The following is a 22,272-nucleotide window of genomic DNA, read 5'->3' on the forward strand; positions in this document are numbered from 1 at the left end:
TATACTTGTCCCTCACAAGGCCTTACTTTTTCTATATCCCAAATGACAAAAGGATTTCTTAACTTACAAGTACCAATTAAAAAAAAATTTTTTTTTTTAAAATCCCATCCATGGAGAATGATTATTTCAGGTAAGTCTGGGTGAAGACTAACCCTGTCATTTTTTGGCATCATGGGATATAGGGGGGTGACAGTAGGGAGGAAGATAGAAAAGGGTCCCAAACTTTCTCCATTCCTTCTAGTTGTGTGAAAACCTAGTAACAAATTTTAGGGCCTCTTCTACATTTTAGAGCATTGTAAAATTGTCAGCATATTTTCTATCACTGTCTTTGCTTTCTCCTTTGCTGGAGAGAGGTTAGATTTATGAACATCTTTTCATACCAGACTATTGCCAAACACATCAGGTATGGCCTTGAGCCAATTTAACACTTAATGAAAAAACAAAGTACTGGTCAAATAAAGAATACTGTCTAAAATAATTTAATCTGTCTAGGGAAATTCTGTATATTCTATGTACAAGAGGTGGTATCAATGCCATATATAATATCTGAACAATTTAATGACATCTAAAAGTTACAGTTAAATTTTATATTTCAGTTTTCTTCAGGTCAAGGCACAAAAACCCATTTCTCTGTAATTTCTCTGTAATTATGTGGGATAAGGCCCTTCTGGTGATAAGGATGACAACAAGATTATCAAAGCAGTTACTAAAATGAATTAAGTAGGATCATAATACAATATAAGAAAACAAAATGCAATGAAGCACCATTTATTGTGGCAATGTAAAGCAACCACTTAACAGTTTAAAAATATTATCAATTATAGCTCCTACAAGATATAGATGTCTCAGAGTAATCTGAGCACAAAACTTAAAAGAATCAGAACAGTAAACCTTATATTCATTTATAGTAGAATATAGGCAAATTCATACATTTTTAACGTTTTTCTCTAAAGCATTAAAAATACTATGGCTAGAGTCTCTTTAAAGTTCAGAAAAACATATATTTCTTTTTTAAATAAAGGAAAAAAATAAAGCAATTACCTCATCTTTACATATCAGATAAACATGGTATTTATAATGATGGAGTGAATGATACAAAGAATACAGCTGTATTTTCTCTGGATCTACAGCAAACTCCTATAAAAAGAAAAATGTTTATAGATATCTTTCATAAAGTCTCTGAACTAAGAATACTTCTAGGAAAATATTGGACCAAAAGTCTTAATGGCAATCTTTTTTTTAAAAAAGATTTATTTATTTATTTAATTCCCCCCCTCCCCCGGTTGTCTGTTCTCTGTGTCTATTTGCTGCGTCTTGTTTCTTTGTCCGCTTCTGTTGTCGTCAGCGGCAGGGGAAGTGTGGGCGGGGCCATTCCTGGGCAGGCTGCTCTTTCTTTCGCGCTGGGCGGCTCTCCTTACGAGCGCACTCCTTGCGTGTGGGACTGCCCTACGCGGGGGACACCCGTGCATGGCACGGCACTCCTTGCGCGCATCAGCACTGCGCATGGACCAGCTCCACACGGGTCAAGGAGGCCCGGGGTTTGAACCGCGGACCTCCCATGTGGTAGACGGATGCCCTAACCACTGGGCCAAGTCTGTTTCCCTTAATGGCAATCTTGAAAATGACTTTTTTGGGTAGGTATTACCTTTACTAATACAAATGCCAATTCAAAATAAGAATTTTAATTTTATGTTAAAATCTGTTCTTTTTAGTAATATACACTATTTGAAAATTTTAAACACTATAGAAAGAAATGACTTATAAAGTAAAAGCTTCCTATTATCTTGCTTCAGATATAAACATGGTTAATATTTATCCTTCCATAGGTTTCCTCCTATGTATAACACATATACTAGTAACACTATGTTTTTTAAATGGGAAGGGACTCACACTACCCATATTATTCTGCAACTTCGTTTACTCAATTGAAAAAAAACCTCTGGATATCTTTATAGCCACTGAATAGAAGTTATATGAGGGCAGGGATTTTTGACCATTTCAGTATACAGAAACATATTTGGCACACTAGAGGTATGCTAAAATTCTTTTCTTGAAAGAATGAGTGAGGCTATCTCTTCCTTTTTCAAAAGTGCATATTAATTACATTGTGTGGGCAACTATTTATCCAATTTCAGACTGTACATAAATGAGTGTCCTTACATGCAATTTTGCAATGAGCAAGGGTATATACTATTTTATGTATTTGTGAATGTGTTTCTGCAGAATACATTTTTCGATGTGAAATTGATATTTTGCCAAAATTTTTCTGAAAGAACTATACCAATTCTCATTTGAAGATGAATGACTTCCAATTTACACTATGTTTGAAGATTAATGCATTTCAACTTTAATGATTTTGTAGATAGGGAATCAATATTGAATCTTCTTATAGAATGTGCATATGCATACTTGTTTGTACGCATGTGTAGCCAATGACAAAGAACCTTATGAAATATGCATATAAATATAAACATGGAATGATTCCTTGCTTATTAGTGTATTTAAAAAATTTGTGCACACTTATTATACGCCAGGTACTGTGCTAGGCACTGAAGAAAAAACAATGAATAAAAATGAGTTCCTATTCTTCAGGCCAGAGCCTGTTCATTCCTGCCTGGAAAAGGCTTCAAATATACCAACATAAAAAAATATTTGCTTGTTCCAAGGTTTTAAGTAGGGATTACATTAGCAATTGCAAAAAAGTATAGTCATGTCAATCAATATATACTTACTTGTGCAGATTTAGTGGTTGTTTTTGAAGTCCTTAGAGTTTTCTTATTATAAGCTTTGCCATTCATTTTGATTTTAGAAATAGTAGATGCCCCACTTTTTGCTTTGGAATCTCGAGAAATTATTGTCAGTTCAGGAAAACTTTCCAAAGCATTCTTTAAAAGAAGTAAGCAAAATTAACAGCAGAAGAAAACTAATGTAAACTACTATTCAAAGTTCTTTAAATAGATGTAAATGTACACATGCATACACATACATATATGTGGGAAGTTACTGACAGGGTGTGGTAAATTAAACATGGTCATACAATTTTTTACACCTCCTTTCATCAAAACATGGGGTTTAGTTCCTCACTCCTCAAATCTGGGCTGACCACATAACCTGCTGTAAGCAAAAGCATATTACACTGTGGGACTCCTGACCAAGGCTAAATGTTCTTTCTAGTACTACATCTCTGGCTTCACAGGCAGGGGGAAAAGAGGCTGTTTCTTCAAAGCTTTGCTCCCTTAAACCATTGTTAACATCCTGAAACTTGGCCAAGTCCTCTATAAAGAAGTCATCCCATCCTGGACAAGATGAAACAGAGATGAACAGAGGAAAATGAGAACACTTGTGAAGGTAAGATCATGACACAAGACTTAAGGAGTTTTCCGACCACAATTACATAGTGGCTACACTGATAATATAGTGGCTTTGTGGCAGAACCAATTCCAGTTCATTCTTTAAAAGCAATTGGAATATTTATGCCCCTACCTACTTGGTAAATCATCCCAACATGAAAAGCTATAAATAATAATTTAATGACACTTCTAAGTAAATTTAACTATTTTTTAATTTTAATTTTATAAAATGAAACTGAGCTACCAGAATCATCTATTTTGTAATGCTAAAAGGGTTAAACTACTCCCATTATATTTATGATTGAAAATGCCAGCCTCATGTGATAAGCTCAACTATTTTTTAATGAACAGCTCCAACCTTCAAGGCCATGCTTCTCCAAGTCTATACACTGTTTCCAAGCACCTGGAATTGTAAGCATGAATACAGTGTGGGCTTTTTGTTTTATTTTAAACAGATGATATTCTTTTCTTTAGATATAGTGTAGGAGAGAACTACGTTTCATATGCTACAAACGGAATTTTTTTATTTCCTACCAAAGTGAGTTATCAATTTCTACCTTCTTTTTCTTTCTTAAGGTGTTTAAGCTTTTATCATATATTCTGGTGCTTTCCATTTAAAATATGTCTAAGCCTGAATAATTCTGGGTACAAAAAACTATTTAAAGCAAATGAAATTTAAAGACTAGAAATAGAGTCTAAATTTGGAAACAATGAACCCTTTGGCCAATGGAGATAAAAGGAAAAAATATAAATGATCTTTCCAATGAGCTCAAGATACTGAAGATGATCAGAAATACATGGATTTCAGAGGACAACAGACACAGCATCATAATTTCCAAAGGCTACAAGGCTCCTGAAATTACCAAGACTATCATGAGAAACTGTGGTAGTTATTTCTAAAGAATAGAAAATCTTTCTTAATCTACTATTTTTAATATTTTACCTTCAATAGGCAAATCAGTCTAACTTTTGATATTGTGTAATTTGGCTTTGAAATTCAGTTTGTTTTATGAGAAAATTATCAGAACTATAATTACAAAATAAATTAGCTTCATGCTTTTTCCTATGAAAAGACATGAAAATTAAGTTTTCAGTTGTTCGACATAAATTACTGTATAAACTTGAAATATGTACTTAGTCTATTAAATCTCAAGTGGTGACTTTAATATAAGTTATTAAGAGAACTGGTTTGACATTTAAAAAATACATAGACAAAATTCGTAATTTTAAAGATTCAGTAAATCTTTAGAAAACATATATTAAACATTCCTCTGTCTCCAGAAAATATGGTATTTTCCAAAGGAATATTTCATTTGAAGGCAGTTAAGTAGAAAACAATGGGCTAGGGTATGAATAAAGAGACTAAAATTCTTAATACTAGGCTTCTTACCAGCTTCTAGCTATTCTCTCCCCTGCAAGTTCATGGCAGTGAAAAATAAATGACCAGTGCAAGGGGTTGGTGCCATTAAAACTTAAACCTAACTTTTGCCCAGTGCCTCAATTTTCACCTAGTTAAAATGAAGGCAATATTCATTCTTATGTGAAAAAACTACACAAACATTTAATATTGTCACCACCAAAAAAACTTTCCCCATGATCATTAGGTTCAAATGATTCTAGATGTGGTAACGTTATATTTTTGAATAAGAAAAGCTTGAATTTATTTCAACTACTAGGTAGTTTTTACGATAAATATTATCATTTTGGAGTAGGAATTCATTGTTCTATATTACTGATGACATCAAAACCAACTTACAATGCCAAAATATATTAACAGATGTAATTATACATATCTTCTACCATTATTTGAGAATCAATTTTTTTTCATGTATTGGCTAAGTCAGGCAAGGAAAGGGAATTTTGATAATTAAAATAAGAAAAGGCCAATTTTAATAACAGAAAAATAAGAAAAATTTTGAAAACATTTAAAAGAAAAACAAGATTGAAATAGCGTAGTTAAAAGTAAGTTCTTTTGAAAATATTTGGAAATTATTATCTATAATTACTAGATGACTATAAGAGCCTGAAAGAGATCATTTAATCAGAGAAAAAAATGATTAACACTAAGAATTTACTTAGTAAATAAAAAGGCAAGCTAAACAGACTTACAATGAATAAAACTTTCTGTTAGGTGAAAAATTTTGCAAAACTGAGAATGACTTTTATAATTTCCCTTCCTTTTGTACTTAAGACTATGATTTCCACTGAGTTTTGCTAATAAATCATGTGAAGGAAATACCTTGAATGACTGATCCAAATGAAGATTCAAAAGAAGTCTTTTTCTGTTATCATTCAGCATACCATCTATTTTTTTCATATGAGGCAAAAGTAGCTCATCTGAAAGAATATTAAAATTCACTGTAAAAGAAAAACTGTCACATGAAAACTTGTTGAAACTACAACTTTTTTTTTTTTTACTTAATAAAGTGATGGGATCCGCTCTACACTGGGACCAAACGTCCTGGGCTTTAACCCTGTTTCTGCCACTAGAACTGATGGCAGCGATGTGTCCAGTGGGCAACTCGCCTAAGATCTCTAGACCTCACTTACCACATCTGGAAATATCAGTATTACAAAATATAAACTTAACTGACATTATAAAATTATATAAAAATTGACAAAGGATATTCTCAATGTACTGTATTTAAGAGGCAAAGAAGTAGGGGAAGAAAAACAATCAAGACTTGGTATAAAGAGTGAGTCAAAATAGTTAATTTAGGAAAGGGAAGAGAAAAAGTATGGCAAAGATTCCTGCCCAAAACTTTCTACCTTATTTCCTGTTAAAAAAAAAAAACCACAAAACCACCTTTAGAGGAATGGGTATAGCTCAGTGGTTGAGCGCCTGCTTCCCCCAGGTTCAATCCCTGATACTTTCTTTAAAAAAATTTAAAAATTTAAAAAAAGGGGAAACGGACTTTGGCCCAGTGGTTAGGGCGTCTGTCTACCATACGGGAGGTCCGCGGTTCAAGCCCCGGGCCTCCTTGACCCGTGTGGAGCTGGCCATGCGCAGTGCTGATGCGCGCAAGGAGTGCCGTGCCACGCAAGGGTGTCCCCCGTGTGGGGGAGCCCCACACGCAAGGAGTGCGCCCGTGAGGAGAGCCGCCCAGCGTGAAAAGAAAGAGCAGCCTGCCCAGGAATGGCGCCGCCCACACTTCCCGTGCCGCTGACGACAACAGAAGCGGACAAAGAAACAAGACGCAGCAAATAGACACCAAGAACAGACAACCAGGGGAGGGGGGGGTAGGATTAAATAAATAAATAAATCTTTAAAAAAAAAAAAATTAAAAAAAGTACCTTCAGAGTAGGTTATTAGACTATTTCTTAATTTATCAGCATAGTAATATATTTCTATCTATTGATTTTACATCCATATAATTTCTTTTGATAGAAGAAGGGTAAGGGAAACTGGCTTATTAATCCTTCATTACTTCTTTTTCTTTGCCCTGGTGAATGCCATAGGGCAAAAAAAAAACAACAACTGAGCAGCATTAGATCTATGAATTATCAGTTTATTTCATATGTCAATTTCATCCCTGTTTTACTATTAAAAAATTACTATAGTATATAGGAATAATATTAATGGATATAACCCAGCATGTATATCGTTTTAAAACTAATTAAAAAATGATTTCTTTGTGATATTTCTTTTACTGAAGATATATATATACAGTTTTAATCTTCATACCATTACCTTCTGGTTTATCTTTCCAATTATTAGAAAACAGCATATATTGACATCTGGACTTTCTACACAGTTCCATGTAATACAGACATTTAGTGAAATATTATGAGGATGATAAAGATTCTAGAATTGAAAGAAATTGGTGGGTATCTACATAGTTTTCCCAACTGTAGAAAACACTACAAATACATTCAATATACAACTGTTCAAATATTCACACAATGCATGAAAAGATATGACCCATTTTACAGTATGAAGGTATTACAAAATTGTTAACTGACAATGTATAGGTAGACATTACACAAATCATATAAAAATGTGTAACTAATAGACAATAATAGAAAACAAATCCAGAAAGGGCCATCAAGAAAGTACTACTTAGCAGTCTGTACCATTGCTCTTCTCTAAGGCTTGCATTGTGTCAGGGTCCAAGGCAATGCTAACGAGCAATTCCATATAGCTCTTGAAGGTTTCCTTCATTGCTCTTGTGTTCAAAAACCGAGTGACAAAGGGAGCTGGAGGATCAAATTCTGGGAGGGGGGAAAAGATGAAATATTGAATTTTCCCTCTTGACAACTTTAAAAGCATTTTTTCTCTATAAAAAGAGCACGTAAGCAGATGGAAGGTTGTGGACACGTTTTCTTCAAATTCAAGGTTCTCCAACCCTGCTTTTAAAAATACCCTGAGTGAGAGATTCTTAAAATGGGTTTGCACATTAGAATCAATGGAGAGCTTTTAAAATGAAATGAAAACCCAAATTGCTGGACCAACTAAAACAAAATATATTAAGGATATTTTAAAAGGCAATTAAAATACTCCTTTCTTTTCTAATAACAAATCTGTGTGAGACCTGGTTTTCTTACTGTATATATGATATATATGATATATGAAAATGCTACTCTTACTAAATATTGTTAGGCTTAGAAAATATAGTTATTTTTCAAAGGAGAAACAATATGTAATGGGTTTATTTTAAATAATTTTTTAATTTTTTGTTTTAATTTGTATTTTTAACTATCAGTAGTTTTTAAAATAAAATTCAAGACCATAACGGGATCCTGAAACAGAGTCTGAAAACTCCTGGCCTATAAATCTGTGTTTATTTATCAGTAGTTGCTTTTGTAAAAACACTAAAAATGCTTGCTTAACTACTAGTGACACCTAGTGGAAAGAAAGTTTATTTTGGTTATCATGTGAGGAAGCTGTATATAGTCATTTGTCCTTACTCTGGGTTCTGGGAGGCACGACGAGTACCAAAAACAAGTACCAAACAAATTTTCCCATAAGGAATGATGTAATTAAATTTAATGCATTCTGAAACCAAAGACAATACACATGTTTAAGGTAATATGTAAAAATATAGGGCTTTATATCATTACATGAGAAATATACCTAAAAGTTAATATTTAGATTAAATAAAATAAAAACTTCACTTTACCTGTATTGAGAAGAGTCCATGGCCTAATGGGATGGTGGGAGGAGAGTGGTGAGGAGGAGCGGTTAAATGGAGAGTTGCTTTGCAGGAGAGTCCGCCTCCAACAGAACATCGGGCGCTTGCACTTCAGGCGTTCTTTCTCTTTTCTTCCTCTTTTCAACTTGTACCACAGGCTCTGACACACTGTCACCTTCACTAAAAACTTATCCAATAAGGACTGCTTCTGTCTTCTTTTCAGAATTCCTCGAAAGTGTGAAATTGTTTGGTCATTGAATAAATTCACATTTCTGTTTCTCAGGGCTTTGTGGTTGGTACTTCTCCACAAAGTTTTGAACTTCTGCCCATTTTGCACACATTTCTTCTATCAAGGAACTGGGCACATCCTCCCTTATCACCTCCTCACCTGAGGAAATCTCCTCAGCCACCTCTTGTTGCTGCTCCTTCTGTAGTTCCTGCAGCCCCTTAGTGCTGAGCTTTTCATGATGAACCTCTACTAACTCAACATCAGTAGCATCAACCTCCAGACCCATGGACCAGCCCAAAGATATAATATCCTGCACAACGGAACCCTCTGTACCTGCAGGCTAGGAGTAAGCCTTAAACCCTTTAATGTCTTTCTGAGTCACAGCTTCTGGCTACAAATTCTTCCATGCCAAATTTGTTGTCCTATAAGAGACTTTGTTCCAGGCCTTATTAATAAGGTTAAGGCAGCAAAGGACACTGAAATGCTCCTTCAAGGGTAGAATGGGTGTCAGAGGTGATCTCAAAGCACCTCTGGAAAAGTGCCCTGGTGTACAACTTTTTAAAGTTTGCAATTACCTGCTGGTCCATGGGCTGGATGAGAGGAATAGTGTTGGGGGACAGGAACCTTACAGTGATGACGCTGAACTCCTCTAGTGAGTCATCCTCCAAGCCTGGAGGGTGGTGTGGCACATTGTCCAAGAGTAGGAGAGTTTTCAGAGGCAAATCTTTCTCCAGCAAATATTTTTTCACTGAGGGACCAAACACTTCATTTATCTACTTGGTGAAAAATCACCTCATGACCCAAGTTTTGCTGTTTGCTCTCCATATCACATGGAGTTTGCTTTTTATGATATTATGCTTCTTGAAAACTTGCAAGTTTTCACTATGACAGACTAGAAGAGGCTTGAGTTGTAAGTCCCCACTAGCATTCCCAAACAACAACAGAGTGAGCCTGTCCTTCATTGGCTTGTGGCCTGGTAATGCCTTCTCTTTTGTGATGTAGGTCCTATTTGGCATTTTTTCCCAAAAAAAACTCTGGTCTCATCACAGTTAAAAACTTGGTGGGGAATAAAACCGTTAGCCTCTATGTAGTCTTGAAATTCACTGACGAATTCATCAGCAGCCTTTCTATTAGCCCTCACTGCCTTGCCATGCCTCATGATAGCATGGATGACGGTCCTCCTTTTAAAAGTATCAAACCAGCCAGGGCTGGCCTTAAAAACTTCAACTCTCTCACTATCCGGTTCCAGTTTGTTTTTCAAAAGATCAGCAGGCAAGAATTTCGCTTTTTCACATATCATGGCTTCCAATACATCATTGCCAGCTAACTGCTTCTCGTTTACCCAAATTAAATAACAGCTTTTCAACTTCCTTGAGCATTTGGGAATGCTGCTTTGCTACTGCTTTATCTCCTTTTGCAACATCAGCCTTTTTTAAAAATCACTTCTTTATTCTTAATGATGGTGGAGGTTGTTGTTCTAGGCATACTATATTCCCTAGCAAGATCAGTAAGGCAAATAAAGCTCTTATATTTACTTATTATTTTTTTTCCCCCTCAATGGTGGTACAAAGTCATTTTCTTTTCTGCTCAGTGCTATCACTGGTCATTTTCTTAGGACCCATGATAAGAAAAAAAATGCAAAAATACACAAAATGACCACAGAAGCTAAAATAAGACTGCATAGGGGTGTGCAAAGGACAAGAGCTTCTGTGTGACTAACACATGACCCTTTGTTTTGGCTGGAAAGGGCAGTGAGTCACGAAACAACCAACACCAATTTTCTGGCTTGCGTGTCGAGCATCAAACAAACCACGAGTACTGGGACAAAATTTTTACATCAAAATCCACCGTGTATTGATGAGTTTCAAAGCAGTCAAGTACCAAGGGATGACTGCAATTGAGTGTAAATTCAGAACTTAAACCTTCCTTACCTCCAACATACACCCACCATTCAAGTTCTGCCAATTTTATATCCTAAATTTCTCAAATCTGTTCCATCTGCTCTATCGCCCTTTTTTCCCCCAAAGATTTATTTATTTCTCTCCCCCACCACCCACTGTCTGTTCTCTGTGTCCATTTGCTGTGTGTTCTTCTGTATCCGCTTGTATTCTCATCAGGCAGCACTGGGGATCTGTCTCTTTTTGTTGCGTCATCTTGTTGGGTCAGCTCTCCGTGTGTGGCACCACTCCTGGGCGGGCTGCGGTTTTGCGTGGGGTGGCTCTCCTTGTGCAGGGGCCACTCCTTGTGTAGGGGGCACCCTTATGTGAGGGCATCCCTGCGTGGGCTGGCACTTCTTGTGCATAGCAGCACTGCGTGTGGGCCAGCTCACCACACGAGCCAGGAGGCCCTGGGTATCGAAGCCTTGGACCTCCTATATGGTAGGCAGATGCTCTATCTGTTGAGCCACATCCGCTTCCCTCTATCCCTTTCTACCACTACTTAGGCTCAGACTCTTAATTCATATCTGGAGTGTGATGTCTTATAATTCAAATTTCACCATATTAGTTTCCTACTTAAATCCCTTTCCACCTTCAACATGATGCTCTAGAAGAATAGGAGTCAGCAAACTTTTCCTAAAAGTGCCAGGTGGTAAATATTTTAGGCTTTGTTGGCTATATGAAATGAATGGGTGTGGTTGTGTTCCAATAAAACATTATTTACTAAGGCTAGAATTCACAATGTTCTTCTCTCAATTCACCGATTTTTAAATTTTACAATGCTGCCTTTGTGTGCCAACTGTGCTATTAGTTGATGTGCTCAGGGAATGTGAACACTTATTTTCATAAAAACCTAAGCAGAACCTAGTTAGGTAGATAGATTTCTTGAAAATAAATCAAATTTTGAATGGTCAGCATCACTGCTTCTCTCCACTTGTGTATATAATCTAAAGTGATCAATATTCATTTCATAGGGCACTCACCTTCACCATCACTACTACTACTAGAATGTATTTCAGGAGATGAGTCAGATTGGGATGATGAAAATTCTTCTTTCCATTTCTTTCGTTTCTTTGGTGGTGGTTCAGCCTTTACTTTTAGCTGTTTAACTTTAGGTTTCACGGAAGGAGCTTTTGTAGTTGTAGGTTTTAGTGTTGAAGGATCAGAAGTTTTACTGCTACTACTTGGCTTTGACAGAACAGTTCTGCAATGTTACAAACAATTAAATTTTATTAATACATTGAAATCTTGCCAAACTGAAATAAATTAGGAAAAAAAATAAGGGAATCACTAGAGAAGACTACTTCACTAACATTCCCCAAATATAGTCCAAGTCCTATATATCTACAATGGTGATTCCAAAAATGTCTCTTGAAGTATGTTCTTTAACTACTGACATTTAATATTCAGTTAATAAAGGACTAACAATTCAATCCCTCTTCTTCCTTTATTCCTCCCCTCCCATTATGAACTCATGATCCAGAGAGTATGAGGCTGTACAACAGATGCTCAACAGGTTTATGGAAGACTCTAGGCCTGATCCTTTCATCCTCTCACAGGCTCTGGTAGGTCAAGGTTTTGCTGTGGAGATGCAACTACATCTGTCCTATAGCTCTCCAAAAAGCACTGTACCATATTGGTCCTGGAGAAATTAACGGATGAAATTGCATCAAAAGAATAAGGGGGGCTACTACCAACAGATGGGAATTTTAATTAAACTAGCTAGCCCTCTCTGACACAATACTTATGGCCACACCCCCTTTCTTATATAGATCACGGAGACTTTGGTTAAGACAGTATCTTCCAGATTCATGTTTCAGACAACCCAATCACATTAGTGATATGAAAATTCTACTGTACATCTGTCCAGTCATATACAGGTCCCACAGTGCTTTCTCAAAATGTATTTTAAATTTCACACTCACAATGACAGAGAAAGCATTATTATTTCCATTCTAAAGAAGAAAAAAGTGCTTTATAAAGGTTTTCTTAATCTAGGTCATAAAGAACTGGATTCAAACTTTGGAAACAAAAGGTTTTTTCACTATATTCGGGTGACACCAAAAGCATTCAGGGAATAAAAAGGCAAACTATCCCACCACAGATGGCCAAGAGCTTTACGGTGCCATCTCATTAATTAAAAAAGAAGTACTTTTTATTTCAGGAGCTGAATTTTCAGACTTGGATATGATGAAAACAAAACTATTTTAAAAACAGATATAATTCCTTATACAGTGATATTACCAAAAATAAGCTTCTGATAATCAAATACAAATATGTTAGATAAAAAAATAAATACCTGATAGTTTGTGAAGGCTTACTTCTTGGCTTTTTGGAACACACTCTGACGTATTCCTTTTTATTTGTGTTTTCAATGAACTTCACATATATCCTTTTGTATTTATTCTTTGCATCTCCGAAATATCCAAGATACTAAGGAAAGAAACAATTTAAATCACATAATTGTATAATCTGTATATAAATAGTACTTGGTTAACTTGACTGACTATTACACAGTCATTCTTCAAGTTTTCAAATATGCAGGTCTGGCCAAGCTGATTTGCTCTGAATAAAAATATAAGATCACATGTTCATCCTTTTCCACTTCCCGTAGGCTCATTCTTGACTAGAGTCCCACACATTAAGAGCTGTCTGATTTGACTAACTTATTCAAAGTCAGTGAACAGCTAGAGAAGTACGAAAGAAAAACTTCTCTTAGGATATCTGACTGATAGAATACTCAATATAAGAGCTTCTGAGTCCATCTTAACTCTTTACAGACTAACCTTAAATCCTTGTCTTTATAAAAAATGTTAAGCAATACTATTTTAATTTTAAGTGGCTCGTATTTGCCACAGTTTGATTTTTTTTCTTCTTCTTTTTTTTTCAGGAGGCACCAGGAACCGAATCTGGGACCTCCCGTGTGGGAGGCGAGTACTCAACAGCTTGAGCCACATCCACTTCCTCTGATTTTATTTTTTAAAAGTCTTTAGAATGTTATAAAGTATCACATACTTTACTATTCAAAATTTATTTTATATCCAAAATAGTATAGGGAAATGGACTTTGGCCCAGTGGTTAGGGCGTCCGTCTACCATATGGGAGGTCCGCGGTTCAAACCCCGGGCCTCCTTGACCCGTGTGGAGCTGGCCATGCGCAGTGCTGATGCGCGCAAGGAGTGCTGTGCCACGCAAGGGTGTCCCCTGCGTGGGGGAGCCCCACGCGCAAGGAGTGCACCCGTGAGGAGAGCCGCCCAGCGTGAAAAGAAAGTGCAGCCTGCCCAGGAATGGCGCCGCCCACACTTCCCGTGCCGCTGACGACAACAGAAGCGGACAAAGAAACAAGACGCAGCAAATAGACACCAAGAACAGACAACCAGAGGAGGGGGGGAAATTAAAAAAAAAAAAACAAAAAAAAACAAAAACAAAAACAAAAACAAAAACAAAATAGTATAAAATACATCTAGATTTAAATCACTCCATGTAAACACCATTTTACTTACACTATTTGTAGCAGCAAATTCTCTTTGTCCATCTCGAATCTCAGGAACAAACTTCTGTAATAAAGCTTTTTGTACTTTCCAAATAGCTGGGGGTTCTTTTCCTGTTTTTAAAGCCTCCTGTAATAAACAGAATTATTTACATTTATAAAAAGTATAACAATTTAACTCTGCTTAAATTTTTTAAAGCCTACTGTAATAAACAGAATTAATTATATTTATTAACAATAGTGAATTGTCAATGTTAGGATTTGAGTAAGTTCTTCATTGCACTTTTTAATGCCATTCCTCTTCAGGCCCATTTTAAAAAAAGAAGCAAAATGCAAACAAACACAAATCCTGAAAAAAGATTTTCTTATTAGTCAAAAAATATATTCATATAATGAAATATATGAAATATATGAACTATTCATGGTCTACAATTTTGTAATTATGAAAATAAGTCTATAATTCCACTTTTACCTAACCATCTGTTATTTTTATTTAAACTTTTAAATTAGGTAAGTAACCATATTGTCTCCAAAATTCTTTTAATATGATGATTTGGGAGCCTTTAAAAAATTACCATTTCAAAACTGCTATAATTTCTAGTACCTTTAGGTAAGATTTAGACTAGTGTCAGAAATACATAAAACAAAAATAAAATTACAATTATTTTAGCTATTTCTTTTTTAAAAAAATTGGAAATCTGCAAGTTTGATCTTATTTTGACACTTTTGATAATAGAGAATAATTATAAAAATTTAACTTTCTGCAATTCAAGGTAGATGAAGTCATTGTGAAGACACATAGGCACTCCAACTAAACTGACTTTTATACCTGTGAACATTCATATCACCTTAAAAGTCTCTATGTCTTCTATCTTTACCACAAATTCATCACGCTCTCTGTATTGGCCTTCTCCTCCACTTTCTGTGTTCTCCTCATCTGTACAACCTTCTATGGCGACAGTGTCCTGTCCTTTTGCAAACAGGTCTGAAGAAAGACCATCGAGTTCAACGAGTTTTGGGGGTTCTGCATAGTTTATATTTTCCGGAGTATTTGCTGCAGATGAAGTAGAGTAGAGAGGTTCTTGCTTAACAGCAGCCACAGTGGTGGAGGAAGTAGTAGCAGTACCAGTAGTATTGACTGTTGGGCTGGGAGTTGCCACCTGTTGGGCTTCTGAAACTAAATCAAGCAAATGCAAATACTTAAACATTTACTTGTTTTGAATAAAATCTGAATAGTTTAAAAAGAAAGACTTGATTACTTTTGCAGTCCAACTGGTTGAAACAGTCAAAATCACATTAAAAAATTAAAACATGGTTGTTAATTTCCAAGAATCAAAGAGGTGAGAGTTGCATTAAAGTAAGAGGCAAACTAAGCAACTGCATATACCTCCAGCTGACACAAAAGATATTTAAAAGTTTTTATGCCATCAAATAAACTTAGATGAAATGGACAAATTCTTAGAAAGATAGAACTACTGAAAAGGGCTACAAAAGATATAGAAAATCTATTGATTTTAAGTAATAGAAAATCTTTCATTTTTCAACAAAGGTACCAAGATAATTACACGGTGGACAGAACAGTCTTTTTAACAAATGGTGCTGGGACATATGAATGTCCATATGCAAAACAAATGAAGTTAGACTCCCAAATCTAATAGGAAAATTAACTCAAAATGGACCACAGAATTAAACATAAATGCTAAAACTATAAAATCCTAGAAGAAAACATAGGCATATATCTTTGTGATCTTGGGGTAGATAATGGTTTCTTAGAAAGGCCACCAAAAGCACAAGTAACAAAAGAAAAAATTAAACACATTTCTTCTGCAAATCATAGATCAAAAAAGTGAAAAGATAACCCACAATATGGCAGAAAATGTTTAAAGTTCATATATTCATCAAGGACTTCTACACAAAACGTATAAGGAAATTATAACCTAACAGAAAAAGACAATACAATTAAAAAATGGGCAAAGGAACTAAAAGACATCTGTTCTAAGAAGATATACAAATAGTCGATAATCAATAAAAAGATGCTCAACTAACTTCATTAGTCATTAGAGAAATGCAAGTCAAAACCATAACAAGACAATAGTTCACACCTACTAGGATGGCAATAATAAAAAATACAGACAGTAACAAGTACTGGCCAGGATTTTGAGAAATTGGAAAGTTCATGCATTGCTCATGGGAAAGCAAAATAGTGCAGCCACTGTGGAAACCAGTATGGCTATACCTGAAAAGGTTAAACTTGGAATTACCAAGACACAGCAATTCTACTCCTGGGCACATACACTCAAAAAAATAAAGACATAAGTCTACCAAAAACTTTTACATGAGCGTTCATAGCACCATTATTCAAAATTTCCAAAAAAGTGCAAACAACCCAAATGTCTATCAACTGATGATTGGATAAATAAAATGCAGTATATATCCACATTTTTAGTAAATAAAAAAAGGAAGTATTGATACTTGGTACAACATTGATGTACCTTGAAAACATTGTTAAATGAAAGAAGGGGATCACAAAAGGTCAAATATTGTATCATTCCTATTACATGAAATGGTGAGAATAGGCAAATCTACAGACACGGAAAGTAGATCAGGGGTTGCCTAGTACTGGGTTTCTTTTTGGAATGATGAAAACGTTCTGAAATTAGATTGTGGGGAGGGTTGCAAAACTCTGTGAAACCATTAATTCATACACTTAAAAAAGATTTATTTATTTATTTATATCCCCCCCTTCCTTTCCTCACACCCTGCTGTTTTTACTGTCTGTGTTGTCTTCTCTTCTCATTTTCTCTTCTCTAGGATTCACCGGGATTCGATCCTGGAAACCTCTGATGGGGAGAGAGGTTCCCTGTCAATTGTGCTACCTCAGTTCCTGGTTTATGCTGCGCTTCAACTTGATTCTTCCCTTGTCTCTCTTTTGAAGCGTCATCACCTTGCTGCATGACTCACTTGCGAGGGGCACTGGCTTACCATGCAGGCACTTGCGAGGGCACTGGCTTGCTGTGTGGACATGCTTTCTCTTCTTTTTCACCAGGAGGCCTCAGGGATTGAACCCTGGTCCTCCCATATGGTAAGTGGAAGCTCTATCACTTGAGCCACATTTGCTTCCCACTTAAAAAAAAATTTTATTTATTTCTCCCCCCTCCCTCCATTGTCTGCTCCCTGTAACTTATACCCTTTAAATGGGTTTACATTATTGTATGTGAAATACACCCCAATAAAGCTTAAAGTGTTTAAATATATACTTTGAAGGCCAGAGCTGAAAGAGGAACTTAAAGCTGAGAAAACAAGTATGAAGAACATGTAGCATTCCAGTGGCAATTTGAATGACACCAGTGAACTAAAATAATAATATATATAGTAAGAACAATAAGTAAGTAACACGGAAAATCAGTGATCCCCCTGCTTATACTGAACTGTAGGGAACAGGGGTGTCTGATCATAAGGTAAGAAGGAAAAGCTATACCCTGAATAAAGTGAACTACCTGCCTAGAAGGATGAAGGGGCTGAGAGCAAATCAAAGCAGAACCTGAGACAAATTTGGACCTCTGAAACACAGAAAAAATGGAAAAGAAGATCGGCACAGTAGTGTGACAATCAGAATAAAACCCTCTTTATTCTAGCAGTTTGGCACAGAGGGGTTGGGAGTCCAACAGCTAATACCATCCTGCCTACCTGTTTTGTATCTCAAAAAAAAAAAAAAAAAATTGAGGCGAGTGGATGTAGCTCAAGTGGTTGAGTGCCTGCTTCCCATATATGAGGTCCTGGGTTCAATTTCTGGTACCTCCTAAAAACAAACAAACAAATGAAAAACCAACTCTCACTGGGAAGCAGATATATAAGGTCCTGGGATCAATCCTCGATACTGCCTAAAAAACAAAAACAAACAAACAAACCCACAAAGTTATCCTTATCCATTTCTACTAAGTTTGTAGTCAACCATTCCTCTGGATCAAGGGGAGAGGCCTGCTAAGGAAACACATCTAATTCTAAGTATATACTCAAAAAGAACTGAGAATAGGGACTCAAAAAGGTACTGAGACATCAACATTCATAGCATCATTATTCACAACAGCTAAAAGGTGAAACAACTCAAGTGTTTCTCAGTGGATAAATGGATAAACAAGATGTGGTATGTATATACAACAGAGTATTATTCAGCCTTAAAAAGGAATGAAGTTTGGATATATGCTACAACATGGACAAACCTTGAAAACACTATGCTAACTGAAATAAGCCAGACACAAAACGTGCAAATTCAAAGAAATAGAAAGTATATTAAAGGTTGCCAGAGGTTGGGGATAACAGGAAGTTATTCTTTAATGGGTACAGAGCTTTAGTTTGGGGCGATGAAAAAGTTGTAGAAATAGTTGTGATGGTTGCACAAACTGTGAACATAATGAAGTGTACATATAAAATGGTTAAAATGGCAAATTTTATCTTTTATGTATGTTTTACCAAAGTCTGAAGGGCAAAGTACTAAATATGAGTAAATCTAAACAGAAATTATTTAAAACACTTCTAATGACGTCTTGTGGGGTTTTAAAAAACAAGATAGAATTAAAATACATGATAACAATAATCTTTAATTTAGGTGGGGATTATGGATTTCCAGAGTTTTAAAGTCTTTGTATTATTCAGGTTGGGAGAGTATTAAGATTTTGATAAGGTGAAAATGCATATGAACTGAAAAGTACAGAAACATTTCATCAAAATAGCCAAGGAGTGAAGGAGTAGGTAAAAGTATAAACAAAACAAAACTAGCCATGTAGTGAATATTATTGAAACTGAATAATGCATAAACTGGTTTCAATATACTCTACTCTCTACTTTTGTGTATGTTTGAAAATCTCCATAATAAAAAATTAAGAAAATATTTTTAAAGGAAGGGCGTATAGCATTCAAATCAGCAAAGGTTAAACAAACAAAATACCGTGTCTTGATGAAAGCTAATAAGTAAATAAAAACCAAGAAAGGAAAGAAATAGAAACAGAGTAGGCAGGACCAAAAGAAAGCACAATATAAGAGGGTAGATATAAACCCAAATATATTTTTATATTAAACATAAATGACCGACTGTTTCAGGTAAAATACTAAAGGTAACTCAGACCAATCTTCCACAGAAGATGAATTTTTAAAAATTATATGGAATAAAATAATCATTTTCTTAAAAACAGCAAATAGCTAACAAGAAAGTGAGGTACAACCAGGCTGAGAATGAGGAGAAAGATGGAAATTCCAACAGATGAGGCTGGTGTTTGGGGCCAAGTTTTGTACTGGGGCATTTGTGGTTGAGAGAGGCAGCTTGGAGTCCATGGCCTGTATCATATGGGCTCCTTCCTGGTTCCAAATAATCTGGATACTGAAGAAAATCTCAAGCCCTGGATAGGTAAAGGAAAATCTTTTATGAAGATTCAACTAATAATGTTTCAGATATGATATCCAGCATTCAAAGGTAATAACCAGGTACATAAGAGAAAAAGACTATGAGATTGAGAACCAGCACAAAAACACACAGTGGGAATAGACCCACAGGTAGTCCAGACAGTAAAATTATCAAACATACACCCTAAAATAAGTTGTGCTTACTATACTTGAAGAGATAAAACTTTATTTTAGCAAACTGGAAATCATAAAAGAGACATTACGGTTTTGAACAAAAACAGAAATTCTGAAATTGAAAAGTATAATAATTTTGAAATTAAGAACTCAATAGATTAGTTTAGTAGAACAGTCACAGTTGAAGAAAGGAATTACCAAAATGGAAGATAGGTCAGAAGAAACTAGAATGAAAGACAGACAAAATGAAGGGAAATAAGAGAAGAAAAGGCAAGACATATATAAGGAAACAGTAAGAAGCACAAACCTATTGTAATTGGAGCCCCAGAAGAAAAGAGTGCAAGGGTGAGTAAAGAAACACTGAAAGAAAAAATTACAGAGTATTTCCTCAAATTAGTGATAAACAACAACCTACAGGGGAGCAGGTGTAGCTCAGTGGTTGAGTGCCTGCTTACCACACACAAGGTCCCAGGTTCAATCCCCGGTACCTCTAAATAAATAAATAAATAAATAAATAAATAAATAAATAAAACCCAAAACAACAATAACAAAAACCACCTACAGATTTTAAGAAGCCTATGTGAATTTCAAGTGGGTTAATTTAAAAGAAATCCACAAACAGGGAAGTGGATGTGGCTCAAGCAATTGAGCTCCCACCTACCACAATGGAGGTCCCAGGTTTGGTTCCTAGTGCCTCCTAAAGAAGATGAGCAAGACAGCAAGCTGATGTGACAGGCTGGTGCGGTGAGCTGACTCATCAAGATGACACAACAAGAGCCATAAGAAGGAAAAACATAATGAGACATACAACAAAGTAGGAAGTGGAGGTGACTCAAGTGATTAGACGCCTCCTCCCATATGGGAGACCCCAGGTTCAGGTTCCTAGCCCTCCTGAAAATGGAAGATGAGCACACAATGAACAGACAGTAAGCACAAACAATGAGGGGCCGGGGAGGGAGAAATAAATAAAGCTTTAAAAAAAAAAAAAATCCACAAGCAGATACATCTTTAAAAAAACTGAAGGAAAATAAAAGATAAAAGAAGTTTTAAAATAGGCAAGGGAAAAAATGATTACTTTTTTCAAAGCAGCAAAAATTTAACAGTAACAATGAAAACAACAATGCAATTCAAAACACTGAAATAATACCAATTTACTAAAAGAAAATAACAAACTAGAATTCTCATGCAGGAACAATATAATTTAAAAATATAGGTGATAACAGCTATAATGAAAAAGACAATTACAAATATCAGCAAAAATGTAGAGAAGTTAGAACCCTCATAAATTGTTAATGGGAATACAAAATGGTATAGTTGCTTGGGAAAACACTTTGTGAAATCCTCAGAAAGTTAAACATGAGTGGCCATATGATCCAGCAATTCCACTCCTAAGTATGTCCCAAAAGAAATAAAAAATATATATCCATGCAAAAACATATATATATATGACTGTTAATAGCATTAGTCAAAATAATCCAAGTGGAAACAATCCAAATGTCCATCAGCTGATGAATGGATAAACAAAATGTGGTATATTCTTATTTAACAATGAACTACTGATACATGCTACAACACAGTTAAAAACATTAGGCTATATGAAAGGAGCCAGTCATAAAAAGCCACATGTTTGATAAGAAAAGCCCAGAACAGACAAATCTATAGAGACAGAATATAGGTTAGTATTTGCCTAGACATGGGACAGGACAGAGGTTCAGGAATTACCACTGCTGGGTATCAAATTTCTTTTTGGAATGATGAAAGTATTCTAAATATTAGATTGTGATGACAGTTGTAAAACCCTGTGAAAAAACTAAAAACCACTGAAATGCAGACTTTCAACAGGTGAATTTTATGGTTTGTGAGTTATATTTCATTAAGGCTGTTTTAAAAACGCAGATGTTAAAGAACTGATAACATTTAAATATCATGATTTTGAGTCCCAAATGAATTTATGGATCTAGTCATTTATTAATAATTGGTGTTAGACACCACAAAAAGAGAGATATTAAAGACCTTATGGGCCTCTTAAATGAAGAATACAGGGAAGCGGACTTGGCCCAATGGATAGGGCATCCGCCTACCACATGGGAGGTCCACGGTTCAAACCCCGGGCCTCCTTGACCCATGTGGAGATGGCCCATGCACAGTGCTGATGTGCGCAAGGAGTGCCATGCCATGCAGGGGAGCCCCATGTGCAAGGAGTACACCCTGTAAGGAGAGCCACCCAGTGTGAAAGAAAGTGGAGCCTGCCCAGGAATGGCGCCACACACATAGAGAGCTGACGCAGCAAGATGATGCAACAAAAAGAGACACAGATTCCCGTGCTGCTGACAACAACAGAAGTGGACAAAGAAGAACACGCAGCAAATGGACACAGAGAACAGACAATGGCGGGGAGGGATAAATAAATCTTAAAAAAAAAAAAAAAAGGAATACCAACTATGAGGTAATCTTAGTTGATAAAAAAGACAAATGAAATGAAACTAAGTCTGATCAAGCCTCACAGTCCTACCATCAAGTTACAGGAAACATGGAGCACAAAAGGATATAAACACATCACAGGG

At 35.8% G+C, this 22,272-nt stretch overlaps 1 protein-coding gene and 1 long non-coding RNA gene across 5 annotated transcripts in view; one reads left to right on the forward strand and one right to left on the reverse strand.

Annotated features, from left to right (window-relative positions):
- LOC131280040 (uncharacterized) overlaps positions 1-14,235 on the forward strand; it is a 44,892-nt gene extending 30,657 nt beyond the window's left edge. For all 3 annotated transcript variants that reach the window (XR_011649925.1, XR_009187603.1, XR_011649924.1), the window contains 2 exons: positions 12,132-12,213; positions 13,539-14,235. This is a non-coding gene — a long non-coding RNA (uncharacterized lncRNA). The remainder of the gene's footprint in view (positions 1-12,131; positions 12,214-13,538) is intronic.
- The window catches only part of QSER1 (glutamine and serine rich 1), a 107,451-nt gene that overhangs the window by 3,652 nt on the left and 81,527 nt on the right, over positions 1-22,272 (reverse strand). Inside the window, exons 5-12 of one of the 2 annotated variants that reach the window (XM_058305596.1) lie at positions 14,986-15,191; positions 14,151-14,267; positions 12,948-13,081; positions 11,632-11,852; positions 7,425-7,562; positions 5,590-5,687; positions 2,733-2,885; positions 1,042-1,137 (exon numbers count right to left, since the gene is read on the reverse strand). In XM_058305596.1, coding sequence (XP_058161579.1) covers positions 1,042-1,137; positions 2,733-2,885; positions 5,590-5,687; positions 7,425-7,562; positions 11,632-11,852; positions 12,948-13,081; positions 14,151-14,267; positions 14,986-15,191 — 1,163 coding nt within the window. Of the gene's footprint in view, positions 1-1,041; positions 1,138-2,732; positions 2,886-5,589; positions 5,688-7,424; positions 7,563-11,631; positions 11,853-12,947; positions 13,082-14,150; positions 14,268-14,985; positions 15,315-22,272 lie in introns of both variants that reach the window. The other variant, XM_058305595.1, reaches the window with a different exon arrangement.

The sequence above is a fragment of the Dasypus novemcinctus genome, chromosome 10 (genome assembly GCF_030445035.2).
Source record: "Dasypus novemcinctus isolate mDasNov1 chromosome 10, mDasNov1.1.hap2, whole genome shotgun sequence".
NCBI lineage: Eukaryota > Metazoa > Chordata > Mammalia > Cingulata > Dasypodidae > Dasypus > Dasypus novemcinctus.